Source organism: Apodemus sylvaticus, chromosome 15, assembly GCF_947179515.1.
Source record: "Apodemus sylvaticus chromosome 15, mApoSyl1.1, whole genome shotgun sequence".
NCBI lineage: Eukaryota > Metazoa > Chordata > Mammalia > Rodentia > Muridae > Apodemus > Apodemus sylvaticus.
In genome coordinates, this window is record NC_067486.1 from 1,693,220 (window position 1) to 1,720,378 (window position 27,159).

At 42.8% G+C, this 27,159-nt stretch overlaps 1 protein-coding gene across 1 annotated transcript in view; it reads right to left on the reverse strand.

Moving 5' to 3' along the window:
* Nucleotides 1-1,484: 1,484 nt before the first annotated feature.
* The window catches only part of Igsf5 (immunoglobulin superfamily member 5), a 47,816-nt gene continuing 22,141 nt past the window's right edge, over nt 1,485-27,159 (reverse strand). The window contains exons 5-9 of the mRNA XM_052158426.1: nt 24,286-24,420; nt 18,825-18,849; nt 14,995-15,095; nt 13,498-13,571; nt 1,485-2,225 (exon numbers count right to left, since the gene is read on the reverse strand). Of these exons, the coding sequence (XP_052014386.1) occupies nt 2,130-2,225; nt 13,498-13,571; nt 14,995-15,095; nt 18,825-18,849; nt 24,286-24,420 (431 nt within the window). The 3' untranslated portion in view covers nt 1,485-2,129. The remainder of the gene's footprint in view (nt 2,226-13,497; nt 13,572-14,994; nt 15,096-18,824; nt 18,850-24,285; nt 24,421-27,159) is intronic.

Below are 27,159 nucleotides of genomic sequence, written 5' to 3' on the forward strand. Positions count from 1 at the left end.
GAATAGGTTTGACATATGGCAAAAGCTAAATTCTACCTTATCTGTAGCATAGTTAATTATGGGAGTGACTGCTAGCCAGCAGAGAAATCTGTACCAACCCATTTGTATCTCAAGATAATAATAATGGCCTGGGTTAAATGTGAGTGTACCAGATACAGGCAGTGAAATTCATTGAGCATACTTAGATATAAAGGGGACTTGGAAATGGCAGAGATTTCATGCTGAATACAAACATACATGTTAATTTACACTGGATGGGAAGACATGAAGATGGGCCACCAAGGTCTCCTGACTTCCTTCTTGAAAACTGCTTCATTTCTAAATGCTGTAATTCTTTGAATTACCACCCAGATCTTAGCATTGAGAAAGGCAGCAGCAGGGATGGAGAGATGGCTCCGTGGTTAAGAACATTGATTGCTCTTCCAGGGAACTCATGTTCATTTCCCAGCATCCACATGGCAGCTAACAGCTGTCTTTAACTCTACTTCTAGAGGGTACAATGCCCTTTTCTGGCAACTATGGGCACCACACACATATGATATACATGCATTAATGCAGGAGAAGCACCCATATACATAAAATAATTTTTAAAAGGCAGCACCAATTTTCACCTCTCCCTCACCAGGGATATCTCTTCATTCAGTGGACAGCAGTTAATACAAACTCATAATCAGTCAATGTGCAGAGAATAATGGATTGTGGAATGTTCACCCTAAACAGGCAACTGTATCATCCCCTTGCTGGCCAAGGCTCAAGAACCATCACAGAGGAAGGGATAGAGAGACTATAAGAGCCAGATGTCAGGGAAGACTGATAAAACATCATTGCCTCCTGGACCCAGCAGGACTACTGCACTCATGAACTCACAGCAGCCATGGCTGCCTGGACAAGGCTTGTGCAAGACCAAGCCAGTTAGTATCACAGCATGGAAGGTGTCCAGGATGGTTTCATGTCAACTTAACACAAGCATGGTCATCAGAGAGGTAGGAGTCTCAAGAAAACATCTCTGTGAGATTAGACTGTAGACAAACCTGTAGGGCATTTTCTTAGTGATTGATGTGAGAAAGTCCAGCCCATTCCATCCATGGACTATATAAGAAAGCAGGCTGAGCAAACCACGAGAAGCAAGGAAGGAAGCAGCACCCTCCATGGCCTCTGCATCAGCTCCTGCCTCCAGGTTCCTGCCCTGTTTGAGTTCCTGTCTAGGCTTCTTTCAGTGATGGACTACAATGTAGCAGTGTAAGCCCTGGGTAAATTGTCCATTTTCCAGTGGGCATCCCTACACCCATCCATATACAGCAGAACCGGTTGAAAAGGTAGAGGTGTGAAGTTGGAATGGGGGTGTTGGGAGGTCTGGGAAGAGTCTGAGGAGGTTTTAACATCATAGAATGGATAAAAGCACATTGTATCCACCTATGAAAGTCTCAAAGGATAAATTAGAAAATGCAACAATAGAAAAAATAATACAAGGTGTTTGGCTTTTCATTTGTTTATTAAAAAGTATATATCTCTTTCCAGTTCTTTCATGATGCTGGCAGAATGTAAGTTTTGTCCCTCCTCAGGCAGAATCTACACCTAATTCTCCCACAGCCATGGTGACTAGGACCAGGGAGCACATAGGACTCTCTTCTGGAGAGCATCAGGACATACACGCTGCCTCTCCTCTTACTGCATCCCTGAGCTCCAGTTGCCAGTTACTCACAAGATACAGCTGATTCTAGTTGTTAGGCTCTTGGTTCTGTAACCGTGTTCAGCAATGTCCCTAGCTGTGAAACACTAAGACCACATTTCCATGATCTCAGACAACAGAAGCATTTTGAAGGTCACGGCAGAACCTGTATCTGCCCTTTGTTGGATTAGCAGGGGTGTCAAGTCATGAGGAATGTCACCATGACAGACCCTCAGGTCTCACTAGGCCACCTTGAGGAATTCGCCAAAGACGTGATATGTCTCAAAATCAAATTCTTCTTGGAATGTAGGAAAACCGATTCCTCCTGTCACCATAAAACATCAGCTCCAGCGACTCCGATGCAGCCTCTTTGGTAAAACTGAGACCCGGTCTCAGGATATGGAACAGAATGGCATTGATGTGGTGGGTGTGCACAAAGTATAGACACGAGAAGTCTTTATTACACTAACGTCACATTTCTGACCTTCTGAGGACTGGCGATGTCAAAGGAAACCCGCGGATGAGTTGCTGGGCTGGGCCGATGATTATTGAGTTCCTGGTAACAAAGGTAGAAAGGTCAGTGTGCTCCCTCGCTGGGCCTCTCAGGCACTGTGCTCACCTGAGAGGCCCTCACCTGGGAAGACGCACTAGGGAACAGGGATAAGGCATGCCCTCTCCTCCTTTTTCTTCTGCAACACACTCTGCATGCTTTCCAAGCAAGCCCGAGGAACAAGCTCATTCCAAGGATCCAAGATTACTTTTACCAAACCAAGTTACAGATGCAAAGATTCTGTGTTTTGTTTTGTTTTCTAGTCTCCCTACGGAAGTTTTTACTTTACCTGGTAGGTGTTTTTCTTTTTAAACATAAGATATTTATGGATGTCTTCAAATAACACACATTCCTTCTAAAAGAGCAAAAGCAAAATGGAAGGGCTGACCTGAAATCCACCACCCCTGTGTCTCCTGCAGTTTCGTGTGGCACTGGTTTCTCATTCAGAAACCTTCTAGACTAAGCCTGGCCAGTGACATCACCCCAAGAGGATGTGAGTACAAGCTAACACGTGCCCATAAACCTGGGAGACTGAGGCAGGAGGATCATGAATCCAAACTACTCTGAACCACACAGTAAAACCCTGTCTCAACAGCAAAAAAGTTATGTGCAACCCATTTTCCCTGCCTGCCCTGAGAGTAGCAGTTCAGACTGCAGGGCACAGTGAGCGTTATCGAACGTCTTAAATAATGCAGCAGGGCAGGATGAATTATTCAGCTGCAGTGGAACATTGTGGATCTTGAGTGGGAAGAGTCTCAAGCTCCTGGCTGTGTGGCATTCATTCACAGACTCCCAATGAGGAAAGGAAGCCTGCTTGTCGGGGTAGTGTGTCTTGCTGGGGGTGTCTCTGGAGGGCTCCTTCTGCTGGGAGTGTTGGAGGCTTTTTGCAGTTGTTTGCCTCTGTTTACGCTGCTGGGGTGCACAAATGCACTGCCGCTTTCTAAATTTATCACAGGTTTATTTCTGTTTATCTCAACAGGGGGAATGGATTAGTGGGGAAGGCACATGCTGAGTTATGAAACATTCATATGCCCTCAAAAAACTAAATGGTAAAGAGACAGAATTGCTAAAAAAAAAAAAAAAAAAAAAAAACACCGGAGAACTCGACTGACCGCAAATGAAGGCCCCAGAAGAGGAGAAGGGATAAGGAAAGATGGCCATTTCTGTTGCATACTTATCTAGGTAGAAGGCATTCATAAAGCCCATGGTTTTAGACCAAAATTAAAAAGGCTCGCTGTCCCATGAGCTGATTTTGATTTGTAGCAAACATTAAAGCCTTGTGAGTTCAGTCCTAAGGTGTGTCAGTCATAGTATACCTGAGCTCCATCTACCACTATGACAAGCTCTTACTTAGTAATCAATGGCCACGTTCCATATCCTAACCACACACCCCATCATGACCAGAGCCAGCACTGAAGAGGGGTGGGTCATGCTTGGCATGTGTCCATTTTGATAATCTTTTTCTCTTCCAACTCTTCTAGACATTTAATGTCTGAGCTGGTTTCTACAGCCTAAAATCTATTCTCCTAGTCATATTCGATGTGGTATGTCTTAGAACACATCTAAAACACTAGAGACTAAAAAGAAAAAACTTCTGCTGCAGATGGGGGGGTGTTTGATCCTTGAGACCGTGTGCTTGGTGCTGATCACTATACCGAGAAGCATGGGAAGCTCACTGCCGTGGGCACACGAGGTACAGCTTGGGCAGCCTCCTAGAACTCAGAGAGGACACTGCCTTACAAAGAGGCTGCCTGTGTCTACAAGAACAGTTTCCCCAAGCAGGTCATCTGAGGAACATGTGAAAATACAAGTTCTTAGTCTTTCTCTTGTCTAGGCACTCTGGAAGAGCCCTAAAGGCTTGCACAAGCATCCCAAGTGTTTCTTGGATATGCTGCATTGATTTATCAGAGAACCAGGCACAGGTTTCTATATGTGCCATGCATACTTCGTATTTACCCAGCATTCTTTAGGAATTCAGGTGTTCAGCATTTGGAAATACACCGCCATGTTTCTATCAAGGTATGACATGAATTGGGAGTACAAATTCCTAAGACAAAAACTCCCTGGAGCTGAAGAGATGGTACGGTGATTAGGAAAATATGCTGCTCTTATAGAGGACCCAAGTCCCATTCCTCACAACTATAGAGCAACTCACAATCATCCATAACTTCACTTCCATGAGTTCTGACACCCTATTCTGGTTTCTCTGATGGTTCTGCACATACAACACACGCGCACGTGCGCACACACACGCACACACACACACACACACACATGGGCAAAAACACTCATACATATAAAACAAATAAATCTTTAATACTCCAATATCCTAGGAAGACCCCACACATGGGGTTGAACAAAAAGGAGCCCTAGGCAATGGAGGGTTAAGCAGTTCTGAAAGCCTATATCTTGCACCATTGATAGAGCTTTCCATCCTCTGTGATGATCTATGGCAGCTACTGTCCTTCTTAAGATTCCGGCCACGGTGGCAGGCTTTCTGTGGGGCACACCTCCAGCCCCCTAACACTCTGTCCCTGTGACAATCCTTACCCTTCTGAAGTCTTACAAGGACTCTGCACTGAAACTATCAGAAGATGATGAAGGGTTTGACTCAAGAGCACCCCCCACCCCACATGCCTTCTCCATGGCAGTGGACAACAGCACTCTAGACTTCAACTGGAAAGACATGGAACAGAAAAGAGTCATAAGAGCTGTTCCGTCAGAAGATGGGGTCTCCCAGCATTCCAAAAGTGAGCCTGCTGCAGGGTAACTGCTGGACATAGGCTGTGATTAGAATCATGTCACATGGTCCAGGATAAAGATGCATATGTAGCAGATCTCACCAGCCTGGAGATGGAGATACAGGTGCGTGGAGCTCAGAGGTCCTGGAAGCTGAGGCATTGACAGGAAACCCCGAATAGCCCCAAATACTGCCATCTCTTGAGCTATGTGTAGCCCTGAGCTCCTGCTTGGCAGTTGCTGTGCTGCTTACAGAACCAAGCTTTGCCTGCTCTAAGTCCTATTAGCAGCAAGCAGGAGCCTCTGTTGCCAGTGGTACCGTGTCTCTTTGGATACACCATTTATCTGGCCCAATGCAGCTCCCCAGCAATCCAGATGAGGAAGAACACTGACTGCAGGCTGGCTCATAGCTAGAGAGCTCAGACTATAGACTTTTCAGCCTGTGATCTGGATGGAAGAGGGGGGTGGATCCTCAAAATAGCACAGCTTGTAGACAACAACCCTGAAATCTAACTAGCCAGCATTATACGCTGGAGAAGAGCTGGAGGCCAGGGCACAAACAGAAATGCCCTTGTAGTGATATGAGGGGCCTGGGACAAACTGAAGCCACACTGAAGCCTCAGAAGGGATCATGAACACTCTCAGACATCTTCCCTACCTTTCTAGGGGCACAGATCAGTGCTGGATGGAAGAAGGATGGAGGATGGAGGGTACACAAACTATCACATCCTTACAGGAGACAAAAGCTCTGAGAAACACTGCCCATCACCATCCAGAGAATCCTAGACTTGGCTGAGATGAGGAGCTGGCCTTCATGACGTGCTACAATGTTTGAAGTGATACTGTGATAGAAGTGCTACAATGTTCTGTCTTTGCTTTTCCTAGGCATTCTGTCAAAACAAGAAGAGTATCTCACACATCATGCTTGCAGCTGGGTGGCAGGGAGCCTCTCAGCCACCTGTCCTTAACAACCCATGATCCTACCCAGGTAGAGCCACCAAGACTAGACATACAATACTTACCACAGCCTGCCCATTATTCCCTTTATCTGCTACCTCTTGGTCACTAGACCAGTGCTTCTAAAGAAACCCTGTCTCCCTCTGCCTCCCGCCAGTCAGTTACGAGAGACTCGCCTCCATCTTGGTTCTTGGACACCAGAGAAATCAGACAGACTGAGGTACGCAAACATAACCGGAGGCCAACATCGCAGGGGTCTAAGCCTGATGGGCATTGGCCTGCACCCAGGCCCTGGACGGCTGCTCGGTGGGCCGTCTGTGTGCCAACCTGGCCAGGAGGTTGTTAGCCCAGCAGACTCTCCCAGCACTTTCAGGGACCGTGCACACACCCGCCATCCTGGCCACCTGACAGACCCAATTAATACTCATAGCCTGAGGGGAACTTTGCTCGGACCTTGGCCTGCTAGGCTTTTGCCTAGACTCAGGGCCTGAGCAGCTAGGCTAGCCTTGTGTGCAATAACCCGGTTGGGAGGTCAGCTGCCCAGCAGAGTGACCAACACGCAGAAAAGGTCCCGCAGCATACACCCTCAGCACTCTCTGAAGGAGCAAACAGGTACCATCTGGTTCACAGACACAATCTGGGGCAAAGCACACTAGGGCTGCAAGGGCACCCAAGAGGAGGACAGCACGTCAGCAATCTACAACAGGGGAAACCCAGCCATCCAGTGTTGCAGAAATAGCCCTAGAGCCTCTCAGGAGGCTCAATCACTAGCCAGAAACAAGACCAACTAGCTCCAGAGAACAAGATGGCAAAGGGCAAATGCAGGAACGCTACTAACAGAAATCTAGGCAATATGGCAGCATCTGAACCAAACTCTCCAAAATCAGCAAGTCCTGGTTATGCCAATACACCAGAGAAACAAGATTTGGATTTAAAATCACTGGTCATGATGCTGTTAGAAGAACACAAAAAGGACATAAATTAATCTCTTAAAGAAATACACGGGAACATAAAGAAGCTAGAAACCCGTATAATGGAAACACAAAAATCACTTAAAGAAATGCAGGAGAATAAAGCTCAAGAGATAGAAGCCAATAAAGAAGAAACGCAAAAAAAAAAAAAAAAAAAAAAAAAAAAAAAAAAAAAAAAAAAAAAAAAAACTTAAAGAAATGCAGGAGAACTTGAGTCATCAGGCAGAAGTCATGAAAGAGGAAACACAAAAATCTCTTAAAGAATTAAAGGAAAACACAAACAAATGATGGAACTGAGCAAAACCATCCTGGATCTAAAAACAGAAGTAGAAACAACTAAGAAATCACAAAGGGAGACAACTTTGGAGATAGAAAACCTTGAGAAGAAATCAGGGGTCATAGATGCAAATATCAACAACAGAATAAAAGAGATGGAAGAAGGAATCTCAGATGCCAAAGATACCATAGAAACCATTGACTCAACAGTCAAAGAAAATGCAAAAAGCTTATATCCCAAAACATCCAGGAAATCCAGGATACAATGAGAAGACCAAACCTAAGAATTATAGGTATAGATGAGAGTGAAGATTTACAATTGAAAGGGCCAGCAAATATCTTCAACAAAATTATGGAAGAAAACTTTCCCAACTTAAAGAGAGAGATGCCTATGAATATACAAGAAGCCTACAGAACTCCAAACAAACTAGACCTGAGCAGAAATACCTCCCATCACATAATAATCAAAACCCCAAATGCACTAAACAAAGAAAGAATATTAAAGGCAGTAAGAGAAAAAGGCCAAGTAACATATAAAGGAAGACCTATCAAATCACACCAGACTTCTCACCAGAGACCATGAAAGCTAGAAGATCCTGGGCAGATCTCATGCAGACTCTAAGAGAACACAAATGTCAGCCAAGACTACTATACCCAGCAAAACTCTCATTCATCATAGATGGAGAAACCAAGATATTCCATGACAAAACCAAATTTACACAATATCTTTCCACAAACCCAGCTCTGCAAAGAATAATAGGAGGAAAACTCCAAAACAAGGAGGGAAACTACACTGTGGAAAAAGCAAGATAGTTACCTTCCTTCAACAAACCCAAAAGAAGATAACCAATCAAATATAAAAATAACATCAAAAATGACAGGAAGTAATAATCACTATTCCTTAATATCTCTTAACATCAATGGACTCAATTCCCTAATAAAAAGACAGAGACTAACTTTAGACTGGATAAGGAAACAGGACCCTACATTTTGCTGCATACAGGAGATACACCTCAGTGTCAAAGACAAAAACTACCTTAGAGTAAAAGGCTGGAAGACAATTTTACAAGCCAATGGTCTTGGGAAACAAGCCGGAGTAGCCATTCTAATATCAGATAAAACTGACTTTCAACCTAAAGTCATCAAAAGAGACACTGAGGGACACTTCTTGCTGGTCAAAGGAAAAATCCACCAAGAAGAACTTTCAATTCTGAACATCTATGCACCAAATGCAAGGGCACCCTCATTCATAAAAGAAACTTTACTAAAGCTCAAAGCACACATTGCACCTAACACAATAATTGTGGGGGACTTCAACACTCCACTCTCCTCAATGGACCGATCAGGAAAACAGAAACTAAACAGGGACACAGTAAAACTAATTTAATCTTTGGACCAATTGGATTTGACTGATATTTATAGAACATTTCACCCTAAAGCAAAAGAATATACCTTTTTCTCAGCACCTCATGGTACCTTCTCCAAAATCGATCATATAATTGGTCACAAGACAGACCTCAAGAAATATAAGATCGAACTAATCCCATGCCTCCTATCAGATCACTATGGTGTAAGAGTAGTTTTCAATAGCAACAAAAACAACAGAAAGCCCACATACACATGGAGGCTGAACAATACTCTACTCAATGACACCTTGGCCAAAGAAGAAATAAAGAAAGAAATCAGAGACTTTTTAGAATTTAATGAAAATGAAGGCACAACATACCCAAATCTTTGGGACACACTGAAAGTGGTGCTAAGAGGAAAACTCATAGCCCTGAGTGCCTCCAAAAAGAAAATGGAGAGAGCATACACTAACAGCTTAATGACACACCTGAAATCCCTGGAACAAAAAGAAGCCAATTCACCTAGGAGGAGTAGAAGACAGGAAATCATCAAACTCAAGGCTGAAATCAATCAAGTGGAAACAAAGAGAACCATACAAAGAATCAATGATTCCAGGAGCTGGTTCTTTGAGAAAATCAACAAGATAGATAAACCCTTAGCCAGACTGACCAAAGGGCACAGAGAAAGTATCCAAATTAACAAAATTAGAAATGAAAAGGGGGATATAACAACAGAAACTGAGGAAATCCAAAAAAAAATCATCAGATCCTACTACAAAAGCCTATACTCAACACAACAGGAGAATCTGGAGGAAATGGACAATTTCCTTGACAGATACCAAATACCAAAATTAAATCAGGACTAAATAGATCATCTAAACAGTCCCATAACCCCTAAAGAAATAGAAGGGGTCATAGAAAGTCTTCCAACCAAAAAAAGCACAGGACCAGATGGTTTCAGTGCAGAATTCTATCAGACCCTCAAAGAAGACCTAACACCAATACTCTTCAAACTATTCCACAAAATAGAAACAGAAGGAACACTACCCAATTTCTTCTACGAAGCCACAATTACGCTGATACCAAAACCACACAAAGATTCAACAAAGAAAGAGAACTTCAGACCAGTTTCCCTTATGAACATCGATGCAAAAATACTCAATAAAATTCTTGCCAACTGAATCCAAGAACACATCAAAACGATCATCAAGTAGGCTTTATCCCAGGAATGCAGGGTTGGTTCAATATAAGGAAATCTATCAATGCAATCCACTACATAAACAAACTCAAAGGAAAAAAACCACATGGTCATTTCATTGGATGCTGAAAAAGCATTTGACAAAATTCAGCATCCTTTCATGCTTAAATCTTGGAAAGAACAGGAATTCAGGCCCATACCTAAACATAGTCAAAGCAATATATAGCAAACTGGTAGCCAGCATCAAACTAAATGGAGAGAAACTTGAAGCAATCCCACTAAAATCAGGGACTAGACAGGGCTGCCCCCTTTCTCCTTATCTTTTCAATATTGTACTTGAGGTACTAGCTCGGGCAATTAGACAACATAAGGAGGTCAAAGGGATACAAATTGGAAAGGAAGAAGTCAAACTATAATTATTTGCAGATGATATGATAGTCTACCTAAGTGACCCAAAAAACTCCACTAGAGAACTCCTACAGCTCATAAACAACTTCAGCAAAGTGGCAGGTTATAAAATCAACTCAAGCAAATCAGTAGCCTTCCTATACTCAAAGGATAAACAGGCTGAGAAAGAAATTAAGGAAATGACCCCCTTCACAATAGCCACAAACCGTATAAAGTACCTTGGGGTAACTCTTACCAAACATGTGAAAGATCTGTATGACAAGAACTTCAAGACTCTGAAGAAGGAAATGGAAGAAGACCTCAAAAAATGGAAAAACCTCCCATGCTCATGGATCAGCAGGATTAATATAGTTAAAATGGCCATTTTGCCAAAAGCAATATACAGATTCAACGCAATACCCATCAAAATCCCAACTCAATTCTTCACAGAGTTAGAAAGAGCAATTCTCAAATTCATCTGGAATAACAAAAAACCTAGGGTAGCTAAAACTATTCTCAACAACAAAAGAAATTCTGGGGGAATCAGTATCCCTGACCTCAAGCAATACTACAGAGCAATAGTGTTAAAAACTGCATGGTATTGGTACAGTGACAGGCAGGCAGATCAATGGAACAGGATTGAAGATCCAGAAATGAACCCACACAACATATGGCCACTTGATCCTCAACAAAGGGGCTGAAAACATCCAATGGAAAAAAAGATAGCCTTTTCAACAAATGGTGCTGGTTCAACTGGAGGTCAGCATGCAGAAGAATGTGAATTGATCCATCCTTGTCTCCTTGTACTAAGCTCAACTCCAAGCAGATCAAGGACCTCCACATAAAGCCAACACTCTGAAGCTAGAAAAGAAACTGGGGAACACTCTTGAGGACATCTGTACAGGGGATGTTTCTGAACAGAACACCAATAGCATATGCTCTAAGATCAAGAATTGACAAATGGGACCTCATAAAATTACAAAGTTTCTGTAAGGCAAAGGACACCATCAAAAGGACAACCAACAAATTAGGAAAAGATCTTCACCAACCCAATATATATAAAGAACTCAAGAAGTTAGACTCCAGAAAACCAAATAACCCTATTAAAAAATGGGGTACAGAGTTAAACAAGGAATTCTCACCTGAAGAACTTTGGATGGTGGAGAAGCATCTTAAAAAACACTCAGCTTCATTAGTCATTAGGGAAATGCAAATCAAAACAACCCTGAAATTTTACCTTACACCAGTCAGAATGGCTAAGATTAAAAATTCAGGAGACAGCAGGTGTTGGCAAGGATGTGGAGAAAGAGGAACACTCCTCCACTGCTGGTGGGGTTGCAAATTGGTACAACCACTCTGGAAATCAGTCTGGTGGTTCCACAGAAAACTGGGCACCTCACTTCCAGAAGATCCTGCTTTACCACTCCTGGGCATATACCCAGAGGATTCCCCAGCATGTAATAAGGATACATGCTCCACTATGTTCATAACAGCCATATTTATAATAGCCAGAAGCTGGAAAGAACCCAGATATCCCTCAACAGAAGAGTGAATGCAAAAAAATGTGGTATATATACACAATGGAGTACTATGCAGCCATTACAAATGATGAATTCATGAAATTCTTAGGCAAATGGATGGAGCTGGAGAACATAATACTAAGTGAGGTAACCCAGTCTCAAAAGATGAATCATAGTATGCACTCACTAATAAGTGGATATTAACCTAGAAAACTGGAATACCCAAAACATAATCCACACATCAAATGAGGTACAAGAAGAACGGAGGAGTGGCCCCTTGTTCTGGAAAGACTCAGTGAAGCAGTATAGGGCAAAACCAGAACAGGGAAGTGGGAAGGGGTGGGTGGGAGAACAGGGGGAGAGAAGGGGGCTAATGGGACTTTTGGGGAGTGGGGGGCTAGAAAAGGGGAAATCATTTGAAATGTAAATAAAAAATATATCGAAGAAAAAAAAGAAAGAAAAAAAAAAGAAACCCTGTGTCTTTTCCCCCACTTCTAAAGCTCCACATCCATCCAAGGATACACAAACCCAAGATCTGCATTACTGAGAAAAATTGACCTCTTTGTTTTCCTGCTACTTAGCCCAAGGAAGTGACTACTGTGTGTACTAGATGCTAGTACTCTCTCACTGAGACCTATCTTCATTTGTGCCACAGTGCCCCCTGTATCCTCTGCTGGCTTCCTGTGTCCCCCTAAGATGGCTTAAGTTTCTAAGCTATCTACCTGAGCACCAGAGTCTCCTACCCACTTAAAGCCTAAAAGGTCTGTGTCAATGGCAGAATGTATGCAGGCAGCTGGATCCCAGAGACAAGGAAAAAAAAAAACCACAACCTAGAGCTTTCAGGAAATCTAAGTCAGTCCATGTGTCCAAAAAGAACAATCAGGGACCACAAAGACAAACACGCTAGATGCCACCTCCACAAGCCAACAGCAGTCACTGCACAGATCAGACCATCCAGTGAGTGACTTGGAGATCTGAGAAAGCTTTTCTAAAAAGAGAAGAGCATCCGTCCTAACTGGGGAGATCAGGGTGGGATCCCCTGGGGTTCATCTTTCTAGGAATTCACTTGTATGGGTCAGAGAAAGTTGCTGGTTATTTTTTGCCAATTTTTCATATGTAAAATCTTTTCTGCATATTAACTCCAACTCACACATGTATGACAACCAGTGCTGACTCTATTAGAAAATGAGCATACTGTGTTCTCACAGTTCCAAGTCGGCAGTTTAATTATTGTGCATCAAGCACTACAGACTTACACATTCAACTGCACACTAAGTCTCCATGATGGTGTCTAATGGGAACCTCAGAAGCATTCCACATTTGCTCTTTGTACCCAAACCCTGTCTCTCAGGAATCTGTCAGTGACAGCTCCAACCTCCAAGAGGTTTCAGACATCTTCCCTTCTCCACCCAAACTCCAGTCTTAACAGGATCTTCCCCACTCTCAACCTCATGGCCACAGACCTTACATCCACAGCAGACCATATTTATTCTCCTGCCCTTCAAACCCAGCACCCAGCATCCTTCCATGAGTCAAATGGCCCAAGGTCCTAGTGCAGGTGGAGCTTATGCAGATTCCAAGGAAGCCAGGACAGCAGAGCTAGCCCAGGTCTTAGAGACTCCATCAAAGAGAATAAACAGCAAAGTTGCATGTGGCTCACGACTTTGCTAGCTCAGGTCAGTGTCTCCCCAGTCAGAGTACATCCTTTCAAACCACCAGACTAGACTTACAGTCATTTCCAAAGGAAAGAAAGAGATACTTCCTCTCTGTACCCCATTCCTGACAGGCTGTCTGTTTCTTCCACAGTGAATTTTCAGTGTGTGCCTACCACAAGGTATGCCTTTTTAAATGGAAGGAAAAAATATACAAAATATTCTACAACACCTGATAAGGAAGGTTACTGCTGCGTTGTTCTGGAAGGCTGACTTCACCAGATTTAGGAGGGAGAGAAGCAATCTCTGAAAGAGAACAATTTTTTTCAGTGCAACATATGATTTTTTTAAGATTGCATATTCTAATAATTAGGATTGCTAACTAAGCACATTTGCTCCTATGTAGTTCTGGCATAAAATAATTTCTATAGTTTAGATCCAGAATGCCCCTGCAGGCCCATGGACTAAAGACTTGGAACTACTAGAAATAAAGAGTCTTTAAAGGGCGTGGCCTAATGGGAAGAGGCTATGTCACAGGGAAGATGGCCTCAAGGAGACTATTGGGCCCCTGGCCTGCTCCTGACCCTCTCTTTATTTCCTAGCACCATGAAGTAAGTACTCTGCTCCAAATGCTCTGCTCACCACAGGTCCAAGCCTGTGCAACCAAAATGAATGTTTCCTCCTCATCTTTGCTGTTAGGCTCAGAATTCCAAGGATGATGGAAAGATGATAATGGTACTGCTGGTACTTGGTTATTTCTCTTTACATAAGTCTAAAACCTCAGTGCTTTATGCATGTGCTATAAAAACATAGAAAACTGACTTAAACATGCATCTCCTTTCTTTACACATTGGTCTTATCTAGACACAAGATGACCCACAGCTTTGTTAGCTGACCAAGGAAAATAAACACAGGGCAAAGCAGGGGTTTGAGCAAAGAGGTTAGGTTTAAGGCATGATTTTGATCACACTATTTGAGAAATGCCCAAAGTATTAGTGAATTTACAATGGCAAGAAATCCTGGAAGAAGTTGGGTGTTTTCAGGTGCAGAAGCTCATGCTTTGGGGAACTCCTTAATGTGATGTAGAATCTCAGATGCACAAGGGAGGCAGATGAAGAATGGGGATACTAAAAACCAGAGCCCCAATCTCAGCAAGGGCAGCCTGGCTAAGGGCCTCCCCTTGGGGCTCATTTTGCCAGCCCACATGGCTGGGACTCCCTTTCCAGGTGCTAAGGAGCTGTGTGTGCCTCTTTCTCGTTTCATCCTTTCAAAGCCTATCACTGTGACATTGCCTACAGAGAGTCCCCACCCCATAGTGACATAGTCTCATGAAATGAGACTCTGCACAAAGGCAGAAGTTTAACCTTCCAACAATCATCCCATCTGCTGGGATGTACTATATGCCTCTCCTACTCGAATTGGGTTAAATTGGGAAGAAGTTATCTGCAGTAAGTTAAAGGGCCATCTGATAAATTTAAAAAAAAAAATACAGGGGAGGAAAAAGCCTTAAAACTTCTATCTTTTTAACATTCAGAGAGTAAGATCTTTATTGCTAAATCTACTCCTAGACTACTCTTAACTCTAAAACTTCTAAAAAAAAAAAAATCTATCCAAACACTGATTGCTCCCAGGGTCTTGATATTCCTGCTTGAGAGACTGGTGATGTCAGCCTGTGTAGTCTTCCTATACATCTTCCCTGTAGTTTTCCAGTGCCCCGCCTGGTACTTACGTGTAACCCTTGCTTCATCCGAACTGTACCCATAGTTTTCCTTTCCACTCTTTAATCTTGTCTCAGGATCTTCTCTGTATGTCTTCACGGTTGTAGATTTCCTGGAATTAGACCATTCCGGTTACAACCTCCGAGTACAGGTGGATAGTCTGTGCATCCAGACGTGTCAGTGAGAGGGAGAGACAGGCTCAGCTCAGCCCACAGTAAGTACTCTGCTCCTAGAAGCTGCTAACTGAGGGGATCAGTAACCTATGACCTCTGAGCCCAATCATTCTGCCATCAGTTGCTGACACACGGGCACACCTGGCTGCTATCAGTTTCTGGTGCTGCCTTCATGTCACAACAACACAACTCAGCGGTTGTTGGGACAAAGACTTTATGGCTGGCAAAACCAAAAGTATTTACTGTATATTCCTTTATACAAAAAGTATGCTGGTCCCCCAAACAAAGCAGAGTCTGGCATAGCTTTACAATGGAAAGCCAGATAATGGAGGGCATTCAGTCTCAGCTCCTAAGAACATCTGCTGAGGAAACAGTCGTGATGTATACAAAGGTATGCCTGAGAGACCGCCCACGCCTGAGCCACAGACAATACAGGGGCCAACATAAGTCAGTGATGGACTTCCATACTGCCCATAAAATGGTGATAGATAAGAGTTCACTCATACTCAGGGAGACAGTGCCCACTGGGCTCTCTTGGCCACTGTGGTGATTGTTCAACACACCTTCCCTGTGGCCTGGCTCTCATTGCTTCAAGGATGGCACAGAACTCTGAACGAGATGGGCATTCAAGTTCTCCACAAGGACATTGAAACACACTGTGCCCAAGCCCCACAGAAAGCTGAGAGGACAAGACCCACATACAGCAAGAGCACAACATTATGTCATTGGAAAATATCTCCATCCACATTACACATTGTGCATGGGCCTCACTGTACAAAGCTCTAGGGAGCAGTCATGTTTGAATGAGTATGTGTGACAATTGTCTCTGTGACATTTACATGGATCTAATCTTAAGGTGTGGGAAAAGAGAAAGATGTTAGAAGGATGTCGCCTTTGGGGGATGGGGAGACAAGGCTCCAAGGCAGGCCTGAGAAGAGCAGTGTGGGACTACAGACTCACTAGTTCTGAATTTGGGCAGAAACCACAGCTCAAGTAATTGAGAACATCAATCATACTGTGTAAATATACTTTCATGCACTTACATTTGTGAATAAAAATGTCATGAGATCCATCACTTTGTAAGACAAATCAGTACTAAAAAATCTTTAAAGATGTTTCAAGTTAAGCGTATATGTCTACATCTGTGTGGGGGTGGTGTGGAGGGGGTTTGAACATGTGACCACAGGTGCTCATGGGGTAGAAAAGGTGTATCTAGAGTTGGTCATGAGCTGCCTGGCATGCGAGCTGGATTCAGGTCCTGTGCAAGAGCAGCAAGTGCTCTTAACCTCTGAGCCATCTCTCTAGCCCTGCTAATAAAATTGTTTTCACTCCTATACTGTTATATAGAAGTGTTTATTTATGTTTTCAAGCAGAAAAAGGAGGTAATAAAACTATATACACACTTCTCGTAAAACAAATGAAATAAAACCATCTAAAGAAAAAGAAATGACCAGACTAAAGTGCTATTTATTAGGCAAGTATTTGTAAACAGAAATCTTCAGAATAGTGTCAGGTAAAAAAGAACACACTGTAAGATAATGGTTGCTTTGGTCCAGATTGTACAAAATGCCTGCATGTACATCTCTGTTTATATGCAGGGACATACTCATACATATAAGCAAACACAAACATAGGATCTAGGCAATGGATCTACAGGTAACATTAACATTGTTCCCCAGACTTATCTGTGTTTTAACTTCTTTTCTATACTAAATGTGTACTGAATCATCAAAAAAAATGTGTTTGGTTATTTTGATGCAAAAATTGTATGTGGCTGAAGACAGAAGCCTGGGCAAATGGAAGGGGAAAGATGGGAAGACTGTCAGGCAGTAAGCTACCTGCCATGCCCCAGGACAAGTCAACCTGTCTTCAACCTGGAACTGCACATAGATGAGGAACCTGCACCTGGGGCCAGCTGCCCTGTCTACATCCCTGACGCTTTGCAGGAGAAACACTAGAGATTATTATCAATCCTCTGCCTCAGTGCCCTCAGTCACAAGGTGGAAATGGTCTATAATTCCATGGTGAGAAACCAGTAAGACTGGAACCCTGTAAAGCTCCTAACAGCACCCGGCTGTGAGTGTCAGAAAGGGGGTCTTAGCTGTCATTCTGTTGTCTACCCATGTGGCTATACATTCCTATTGTTATTCTTCACCATTTTGCTAAATAACTCTGGGTTGCTTTACTGGGCCTTGAAATCCTCAAATCCTGAGAACAGAATAGAAGGTGGTGGTAACAATCAACCCTGCTCTGCCTACAGTCCAGACTTCAATCACCTGGTAACCATCATCAAGAGAAACGCCAGAATATGCACCAAGAGTTGTTTTTTTTGTTTTGTTTTGTTTTGTTTTGTTTTTGCTCTTCCCTAACCTCAGTAAGGCCCCAAAGGGCAATTTCCAGACTGTTGCTGGATGATGCCTCAGAATGTAGATGCTTCTCTCAGAACTTGTTTTGTTGTTGTTGTTGTTGTTGTTGTTGTCATTGTTGTTTTTAAAGCAGAACCAGAGGACAAATGCAGAGTCATTTAGTAATTGTTACCTATCCATCCATCCATTCATCCATCATCCATCCATCCATCCATCCATCCATCCATCCATTCATCCTTGGAACTATACATAGTCAAAAGTTCAAGTTTCAGAGCCTCAAAACTTTATATTATCTAATAAATACCTTATACTAGATGTGGCTGCAGACATCTTCAACTAAACTGTGTAATTATGTGATTCTGGCAATACCACAGATATCACAGAAGCTACTATGTATTCCCATGAACACACTAGCTATCACATATTCCTGTGAACACACCTATTATCACATATTCCTGTGAACACACTTGCTACCATGTATTCCTGGGAACACAATGGCTCTCATGTATCTCTGTGAATATACACACTACCATGCATTCCTGTGAACACACCTGCTACCATGTGTTCCTGTGAACACACCTGCTACCATGTGTTCCTGTGAACACACCTACTATCATATATTCCTGTGAACACACTGGCTACCATGTATTCCTGTGAACACACCTGCTACCATGTGTTCCTGTGAACACACCTGCTACCATGTGTTCCTGTGAACACACCTACTATCATATATTCCTGTGAACACACTGGCTACCATGTATTCCTGTGAACACACTGGCTATCACATGTTCCTGGGAACACACCAGCTATTGTGTATTCCTGTGAATCTGGACTCAATTCCCTCAAAAGTGTTTGCAGCCACTGTGGATGGTTATGGGAGTGGGAGGCATTTTTTGCTCCTGTCTTCTCAGTGCTGGAACAAGCCACTAACCATGCCTAATTTTTCTACTAGAGCAATACCACATGCCTTACAGGCATCTGTCTGGCTTAGTTTGCTGTCCTGCCACACCCCTCAAGTCCAAGTGCAACCTCTGCAGGTGCCTGACTTAATGGAGGCAGGACAAAAGCCAACAGTCACAGTGCACAGTGTCCTCTTGTGGGGAGAATTGCAAATGTCAGGTGATCATGGTACAGTTCACCTACATGTATTGGTCTCTGTTATTCTACAAGTAGGGCTGCTTTATGAATTTGTAATTGGTATGTTTTTCAGAGTATTCTATATCAGTACTTATTGAGTGACATAAACCCTCATGCCCTGTAGTCCCCTGCTTCTGACTTACTTTTCCATTTTACCTTTCTTACCTTATTTCATTGTGATAAGTAGATTCTGAAAAATAAGGAGAAGAGAAAGCCCCGTTAGCAAAATGATGATAGGAGTTCTAAAAATAAATTCTCCCTGATTTTGAAAAACCTCACTTAGACCCAGTTTTATTCAAAGTGACCCTGCATTGAATTACTAAATGATTAAGCCCAAGGAAAATAGGTTCAAAATCAGAAAAATAAATACTCTATAGGTACTTGAAAGAAAGTAGTAGATGCCCTCCCATGTAACTAGTGAATACTAATTGAGTTTGATATCTAAGAATTATACAAGTTGTGTTGTGGATAGCTCTGGGCTTGTATTTTGATGCTAATTCCACTCCTGGGATGGGATACAGAGGAATTACCTTGGGAACTTTCTCCCTGCCTTAACTTTTCAAATAAAGATTGTGCAGGAGGAAGGAGGAGGAGCTGAGGGTGTGGAGGAGGAAAAAAGGATCAACAGAAAAGGGTAGGAAGGGATGGAGGGGAAGAGGAACGGGGATCTACAGAGAGGCTGGAGAGAATCTCGTGGCCTGGAGAAACTCCAAGTTATAAGGGATAACATAGATGGGAATAGAGTAGTGTAGTGGAAGATCTGCCCAATCTAGGCTTATAGCTTGTATTGTTCCTGATGGAGTTGAGACTTCTTTTACCCAGTAATTGGGTTGGAAACAAAGTAGCAACAAAGTTCCAGCACCTAGAAAGGCTCTAAGTAACCAAGCCAGCCACTAGTTTGGAGACCAGTATAAGGCTGCAGATCTGAGTTTATTGCACAGCATATAAGGTTATACACAGTGTTTGAACCAATCTCAAGACCCTAAATCACTGGCTAATCATCTCTCCACACCAACTGGTTGCTCACTGCATGCCAGCCCAGCAGAATCATATTCTCAAAGCATACTCTCCTCTGACTTAAACACTAGTGCTGCGGAACCTTAACAAAGAAGGAACCTATGTGCCTACATCTGAGTTCCTTAATGTTAAGATCCATTTTCAATCAAGTTCATGTACAAGTTCGTGTACAAATAGTGCCACTGCCACACATTACATATACACACACATGTGGGATGTGGAGGTCGACTTTGTAAAGCAAAAAGTGGGATGGAGAGCGAAGCACCAGAGGATCCTGCAGTTCCTTGCAAAGAGTCCTGCTCTGCCATGCAAGGTATTAAAGGTAGATCTAAACTGGCTTCAGAAGCATGCGTGAGACACAATAAAGGAGCCAAAGCCGGGGTGTGGCTGCCTCCAGGTCTTCATGGGTGTCCTAACACAGAAGTCCTAACAGGTAAAGGAGTCCCCCACTCCTGAGGAACCTCATCAGGCAGGGCTTTCATTGGACATGGTGTGTCCAAGATATGATTCGCCAGTGATTTAGGGTCTTGGGGTTTGTTCAAATACTGTATATAAGTTCATGTGCTGTGTAATAAACTCAGATCTGCACCCTGGTCTCCAAAGTCTGGATCCCAGGATTTATCACATGACTCTGTTGCCTCTCATCCCCTATCCTCAGTCCTATAGACACACACACACACACACACACACATACTACTACTACTACTACTACTACTACTACTACTATTCCTTCCTTGGCTAATGGTTCCAATCTATGAACTTTTAGACTAGAGGGAATCCAGAATCTAAAACTTAAAGTCACATACCAAGTCTGTGTACAGAGCTCTTGTTTCTTTACAACCTCACTCTCATAACCAAGCCTTCCACATGCCAAGCTCGGTTGAGGTCACTAATATCCATTTTCCTTAATATTTTTTCTAGGTAATAGCCTCACCTATTTTCCTTCTAATAACATCATCTGATTCAGATCTCAAACTAAACACAGCAACTTTTTTATCTGAATTGCAAGGATCTCTGATCTCCCTCTATCAAAACCCTCCAATAGTGGGACAAGCCACATGGTCCCACTCAGGTAAATGGGCGAAGGGTTTGGATCTTTCTCTCTACACTGCCATCCCAAGGCCTCTGTGTAAGATTAAACAGGACCCTCAGCAATCCTCAGTCAGTTTTCAATTATCCAGCAGAGGGTCAGGAAAACACATTTTATTGATTGAAATTATCATATTGGGAAAACTCAGAAGGACATTGAATTTTAGAATTATGTAAATATGCAGAACAATTTCACTGCAGTCACATCTGACGTGGTGGCAATAAGTCAAGCACTGTAAGTGGGTTGTGGCCAGTCTCTGTTCACAGCCCCAACCTAGGCCTGTTGTAAACAAGACAGGGAAAGAAATACTTTACACTGACATAGGCTTTTCACCCAGAAGTTACATGGTCAGGAGCTGACATAGGACAAGCTAAAACTTAGCAAGTGATCTTCCTAGCAAGATGATGGATTTGCTCCGATAGGCAATGCCCAGGAGAAAATCCCTTTAGGAAAGATTAATATGCTTTTCCTGATATTATTAAACATATATAATAATCACCCCTTTTGAGCAGATTTCTACAGAACAACAAAGGTGTACTGTCTTATAGTGATGCTATATAGACAAATAGACAATGTCTTAATTCTTAATGATGATCCTATAAGAATTCCTAAAATTATATCAGTATTTATTAAGCTCTTTTATAGTGAGACTGCTATTAGGTCCTTTCTGACAGTCAAAACTGCAATGAGAACTCTCCAAGTCTCCCATGTGTCACCAGGTAATTGCTTCTGTGATAGTAAGCAGGCATTGACTACTCTGAGCACATTCCAAACTATTAATCAAATGTCATTAAAAGGGAACTAACCATTTATTATAGGTACTAGGATATAAAATAAAATACTGACTGGGTTTATCTGCATAAAACTTCACTAATAACTTAGTTATGGTTTTTAACTCTCCATGAACCTGTGGAACTGTGACAAGTGATGAACGTTTAGCCAGATAACTACTTCTAATGGATATGCATGTAAATAGTATCTGTTGTAGATGTCTATTTCAATTTGTAATTTGAATTTATGTGTAAACTGATGACCTGGCATGATTTCTGGCATGTTTCACTAAGAGAAAGATCAATGGAAAAGAGTCAGTAGATCACACCTGGTGCACACACTAAGTGCTCTCAAACTTAACAATGCAAGACAAGTGACAGACACCCAGACACTGAATCTCTGCTCTTACAAAATAATAATTTAACTGCAGAAAATGTTCAAATCAGAGAAAAAGACAAAGATTCAACACTTAGAAAGTTCTGGGTTGTCACATGTCAAATCATGATTATGCACTCAAGTTTCAAACTGTCAAACTCTAGGACAAACCGTCCGTCATTCCAGACCTGACCTCCAAAACATCATGAGCTTCCACATCGCTGGGGGTGTCCCTGAAGACTCATTCACAAGCCCACACTGGAACACTTAGAACACCTCAGGATAGGAAACTGTCCTGAGGCATGTTCTAGCCAATGTTATTCTAGAAAAACCACTGAATGCTAAATGACACATCACCACAGCTGCCTGTCCTTACAAATAAGGACAGGAGTCAAGTAACCTAGGCTAGCATAAAAGTCTAAGTCATCACCTTCTCAGGTATGGGAACAGCCTGGTCTCTGGGCAGAGTTCCACAGGTCCTGGTGCACTGGTTACCTACTACATTCTTGCATACACTCATATATATTCACATACAATTACACACTTGCATATGTGTCCTGTGACCCTTTGTTCAGGTCCTCATGTTGTGATGACCCCAACCATACAATTATTTTCATTGCTACTTCATGACTGTAATTTTGCTACTGTATGAATCATAATGTAAATATCTGATTTGCAGGATATCTGATATGTGCCCCCCAAGGAGGTCATAACCCACAGGTTGAGAAGCATTGCCCTAGAGGAACAGCCCTCTCTTCCCTGCATCCCGTGGATCCTCTCCAAGACTGAAGGCCTCGCCGCTTGGTTTCAGTTCTGTTTTGCAATGTTGCCATAAGCCCCAGCTCATTAAGGCAGAATGGGAGCTAAGAAGAATATAAATCTGTAGGCACCATGTATCAAGCTGATACGAGCAGGTGCTGGGGAATTATGAGATGGAGCTGATCCACATACCCATCATTCCATACACCAGTCACCTTTTATACAGAACACAATTAGGATCTATGTTGAATCCATGACATATCATTACTAATATGACTTTCCAGAACACACTTGCTCTAACCAAAGCCTTGTGCTCTTTAACCAGAATGTCCTGGCTCCTCACCTCACCTCTGTCCCAGTTCCTCATCCCCACCTCTAGAAACCGCCATTCTGCTTTGTTTCTGTGCATCCGATTGTTGCGTGTGCCACAGACACGCAAGATCACACCGCCCTTGTCTTTCTGTAACTGATTCATTTCTCTTAGTGTATTCTACATCATTGTGTTATCCCAAATAACAGGATTTGCACATTTTAAAGGTTAAAAATGTAAGTATGTATGTATGTATGTATGTATGTATATGCGTGTGTATCTGATGGTTTGAATATGCTTGACCCAGAGAGAGGCACTATTAAAAGGTGTACACTTGTTGCAGTAGGTGTGGCCTTGTTGGAGAAGATGTGTCACTGTGGGCATGGGCTTTAATACCCTAGCCCAAGCTGCCTGGAAGCAGTATTCTATTAGTAGCCTTCAGATGAAAATGTAGAACTCTCAGCTTCTCCTGCACCATGCCTGCCAGGATGCTGACCTGCTCCCACCTCGATGATAATGGACTGAATCTTGAACTGGTAAACCAGCCCCAATTAAATGTTGTTCTTATAAGACTTTCCTTAGTCATGGTGTTTGTTCACAGCAGTAAAACACTAAGACAGTGTATATGTATGTGTATATGCATATACATGTTTGTGTACATGAATGTTTGTGTATGTGCACATATGTATTCATGTATATATGTGTTTATATATGCATGTATATATGTAAACATGTATGTATATATTTTATGTGTATATATGCATGTGTATTACTGTGTGTGTATATGTGCATGTGCATAAATATGGGCATATATGTATGTATATGTATATATGTGCATTCATATCTGTATATATACACGTGTGTGTGTATATATATGTGTGTGTGTGTGTGTGTGTATGCGCGCGTGTGTGTGCATGAAGCACTGCTTTTATACATTCCATACCTTAGCTATCATGAACATGGAAAGGCATATATGTCTCGGACACACTTGCTTCATTTCCTATGGATGTCCACCCAGCAGTGGGAGAGCTGGATCATAAGTAATTGCATTTTAGACTCTGAAGAACCTCTATACTATTCTCCATGGTGGCCACACCTATTCACATTTCAGCCAACAGTGTGTGAGTTTCCCTTGCCGGCTCTCGGCCTTTGCCTGTGTGATGTGATGAGGGCCATCCGCCAGGGCACTGTGACATCTCACTATGGTGGAGCTCATCTTTCGAAGAAGTTGATAAACTCACTCACTTTAACAGCTTGTATCATAGATTCAAAACCCCACAGAAACAGATATGAAAGAGGAATACCTTCCTTTTCTCTCCTGCAGTCCCAACAGCAACAGAATATTATAATCAGAGCAATGATCAGGATCAAGAGCAAGGAAAAGGCCACTGCCAGCAGGATGATGGCCCAGGTGGGCAGCGCTGGGCCTTCCTTGCCTTCTACAAGAGCAAGAGGAAGGAAGAGTTAGTGACGTCTGTACCTTGTACACTCAGATCCTAGTGGGTCCCAACTGTTTAACATCTTCGGTGATGACTCCAGCCTGGTGCAACAGGGCATTCTCTGCCAGCCTCTCCCGTGTGTTCAATGACTCAGTCCTCAGCAGCGTCTCCTATCCCAGTATTTGTTGGTACATGTGATTGCTTTGTAACCAGGATACAGTTATCAGCTGGCTGACACTTCTCACATTCTTAGGAGCTGAGTATGGGAGGGCCAGCAAGGTAACTCCCAAGGGTTAGAGTTCTGAATAGCATGCTGAGATAGCCTTTGGTCAACCCAAACTGTGAACTAGAGAATGGTATATCCTGGCATCCATGTTCCCATGTTTTGTGACTCCATAGCCCAGAGGTAATTGGGGCACCCTAGGGAGGGCACAAGACCCTGGGTACACAGCTTTCCCAAGGCTTCATCAGAGCCCACCACTAATGCATTTCTCCTACAGTCATGTGAGATTTTCTCAGCTCTTCTGCAGCCAATGTCATTAGTCTCTACTTTGCCCTCTTAACCAGTAGGCCTGGAGTTGAAAAACAAAGGTGAGGTGACACAGATCAAACAGGGAATGAGAAAAATAGGGACAGAAATAAAAAGGAAGAAAAGTGAACTTGTTTTATTGCTTTGTTTTGTTTTGTTTTGTTTTGTCTTTTGGAGTTTTGGGAGGGTTGAAGCCATCCATGTCTTAGGATTGACATGCTGGCTTTGGGTAGTCATGTAAACCCAAATTTCCACTAAAATTGTGTGTAATTAAATATACAGTTCCTTAGTTGAACTACCTATATTTCAATGCCCAAATCAACCCAGATGGAGCATTTCTACCATCCTTGAAAGTCCTGCTGGGTGGCACATCCGCTGGATTGTGGGAACTATGTGAATGATTCCCAAGGGAGTCTTAAACAGCATTTCACTCCTCCGTACCCAAGCAGGAACCATGTAGAAGCCAAACCACAGACAACCACATTGATCCATGGAACTCTGCATTGTATTCAACAAGGTCTGTCAGACTACCTTACTGGTAGCTCTGTGAAAATGGAGTAGAGGCTGGCTGTCACTAGAAACTTTAAAATACCAGGTTTTTTCTGAAGGAACATGAGGTTTGCTTTGAGACCAAAGGCAGGAGAGGCTAATGGTGAAAATCTCTCTTGGATGCTCTCCCCCAATAGAACTTTTCTTGAAGACTGATCTAGCAGCTATGGCTTGCTGTCCTATGCCAATATTCAGTGGTCAAAATATAAGCAGAATGTTTAGAGAGGATCACCACACCTCAGTGTTGAGTCAGTGAAGCAAAAGCTCACCTGCATAAAGAGCCACAGGCAAGCAAGAACTCAGCTACATAAGGAGCCACAGGCAAGCAAGAAGCCAACCAACCACATGAAGAGCCACAGGCAAGCAAGAAGTCAACCATGTGAAGAGCCACAGGCAAGCAAGAAGTCAACCACGTGAAGAACCATAGGCAAGCAAGAAGTCAACCACGTGAAGAGCCACAGGCAAGCAAGAAGTCAACCACGTGAAGAGCCATAGGCAAGCAAGAAGTCAACCACGTGAAGAGCCATAGGCAAGCAAGAAGTCAACCACGTGAAGAGCCACAGGCAAGCAAGAAGTCAACCACGTGAAGAGCCACAGGCAAGCAAGAAGTCAACCATGTGAAGAGCCACAGGCAAGCAAGAAGTCAACCACGTGAAGAACCATAGGCAAGCAAGAAGTCAACCACGTGAAGAGCCACAGGCAAGCAAGAAGTCAACCACGTGAAGAGCCATAGGCAAGCAAGAAGTCAACCACGTGAAGAGCCATAGGCAAGCAAGAAGTCAACCACGTGAAGAACCATAGGCAAGCAAGAAGTCAACCACGTGAAGAACCACAGGCAAGCAAGAAGTCAACCACGTGAAGAACCATAAGCAAGCAAGAAGTCAACCATGTGAAGAGCCACAGGCAAGCAAGAAGTCAACCACGTGAAGAGCCACAGGCAAGCAAGAAGTCAACCACGTGAAGAACCACAGGCAAGCAAGAAGTCAACCACGTGAAGAACCACAGGCAAGCAAGAAGTCAACCACGTGAAGAACCACAGGCAAGCCTAGAGAGGCAGCTCAGCAACTAACAATGCTTGCTGCTCTCACAAAGGATCTGAGTTCTGACCCATGTCGGCAGTTCACAAATGTCTGTAACTCTAGCTCCAGAGGTATCTGAGGCCCCCTTCTGGCCCCTGTAAACACTGTACTCATGTGAACACACACACACACACACACACACACACACACACACACACATATCTTTTTTTAAGGGTGTATTGGCTTGTCTAAAAACAAACCAGGGAATTCTATGCTTTAAAGAATCATATTTTTAAAAGAAACTTGGTTTTTCTCTTCATGAATTGTTTATATTTCTTTAATTTTTTCCTAGAGAATTAGAAAATGCTAGACAATTTTGATGGTTTCTTTACTTTTTAACAGCTTACATTTACTGTCATTTATTCTGTTTCTTCTTATGTATCTTCTACCATCTAAACGTATCCTAACTCCTTTAAGGTCAAGAGTTGTGTATTATATTTCTTATACCACATATACCTGGAATGTATGAGTCATGATGGATGGATAGATGGATAGATGATGGGTGCATAGATGGATAATGGATGGATGGATGCATAAATGATGTGTGGATGATAGATGGATGGATGATAGATAAATGGATAA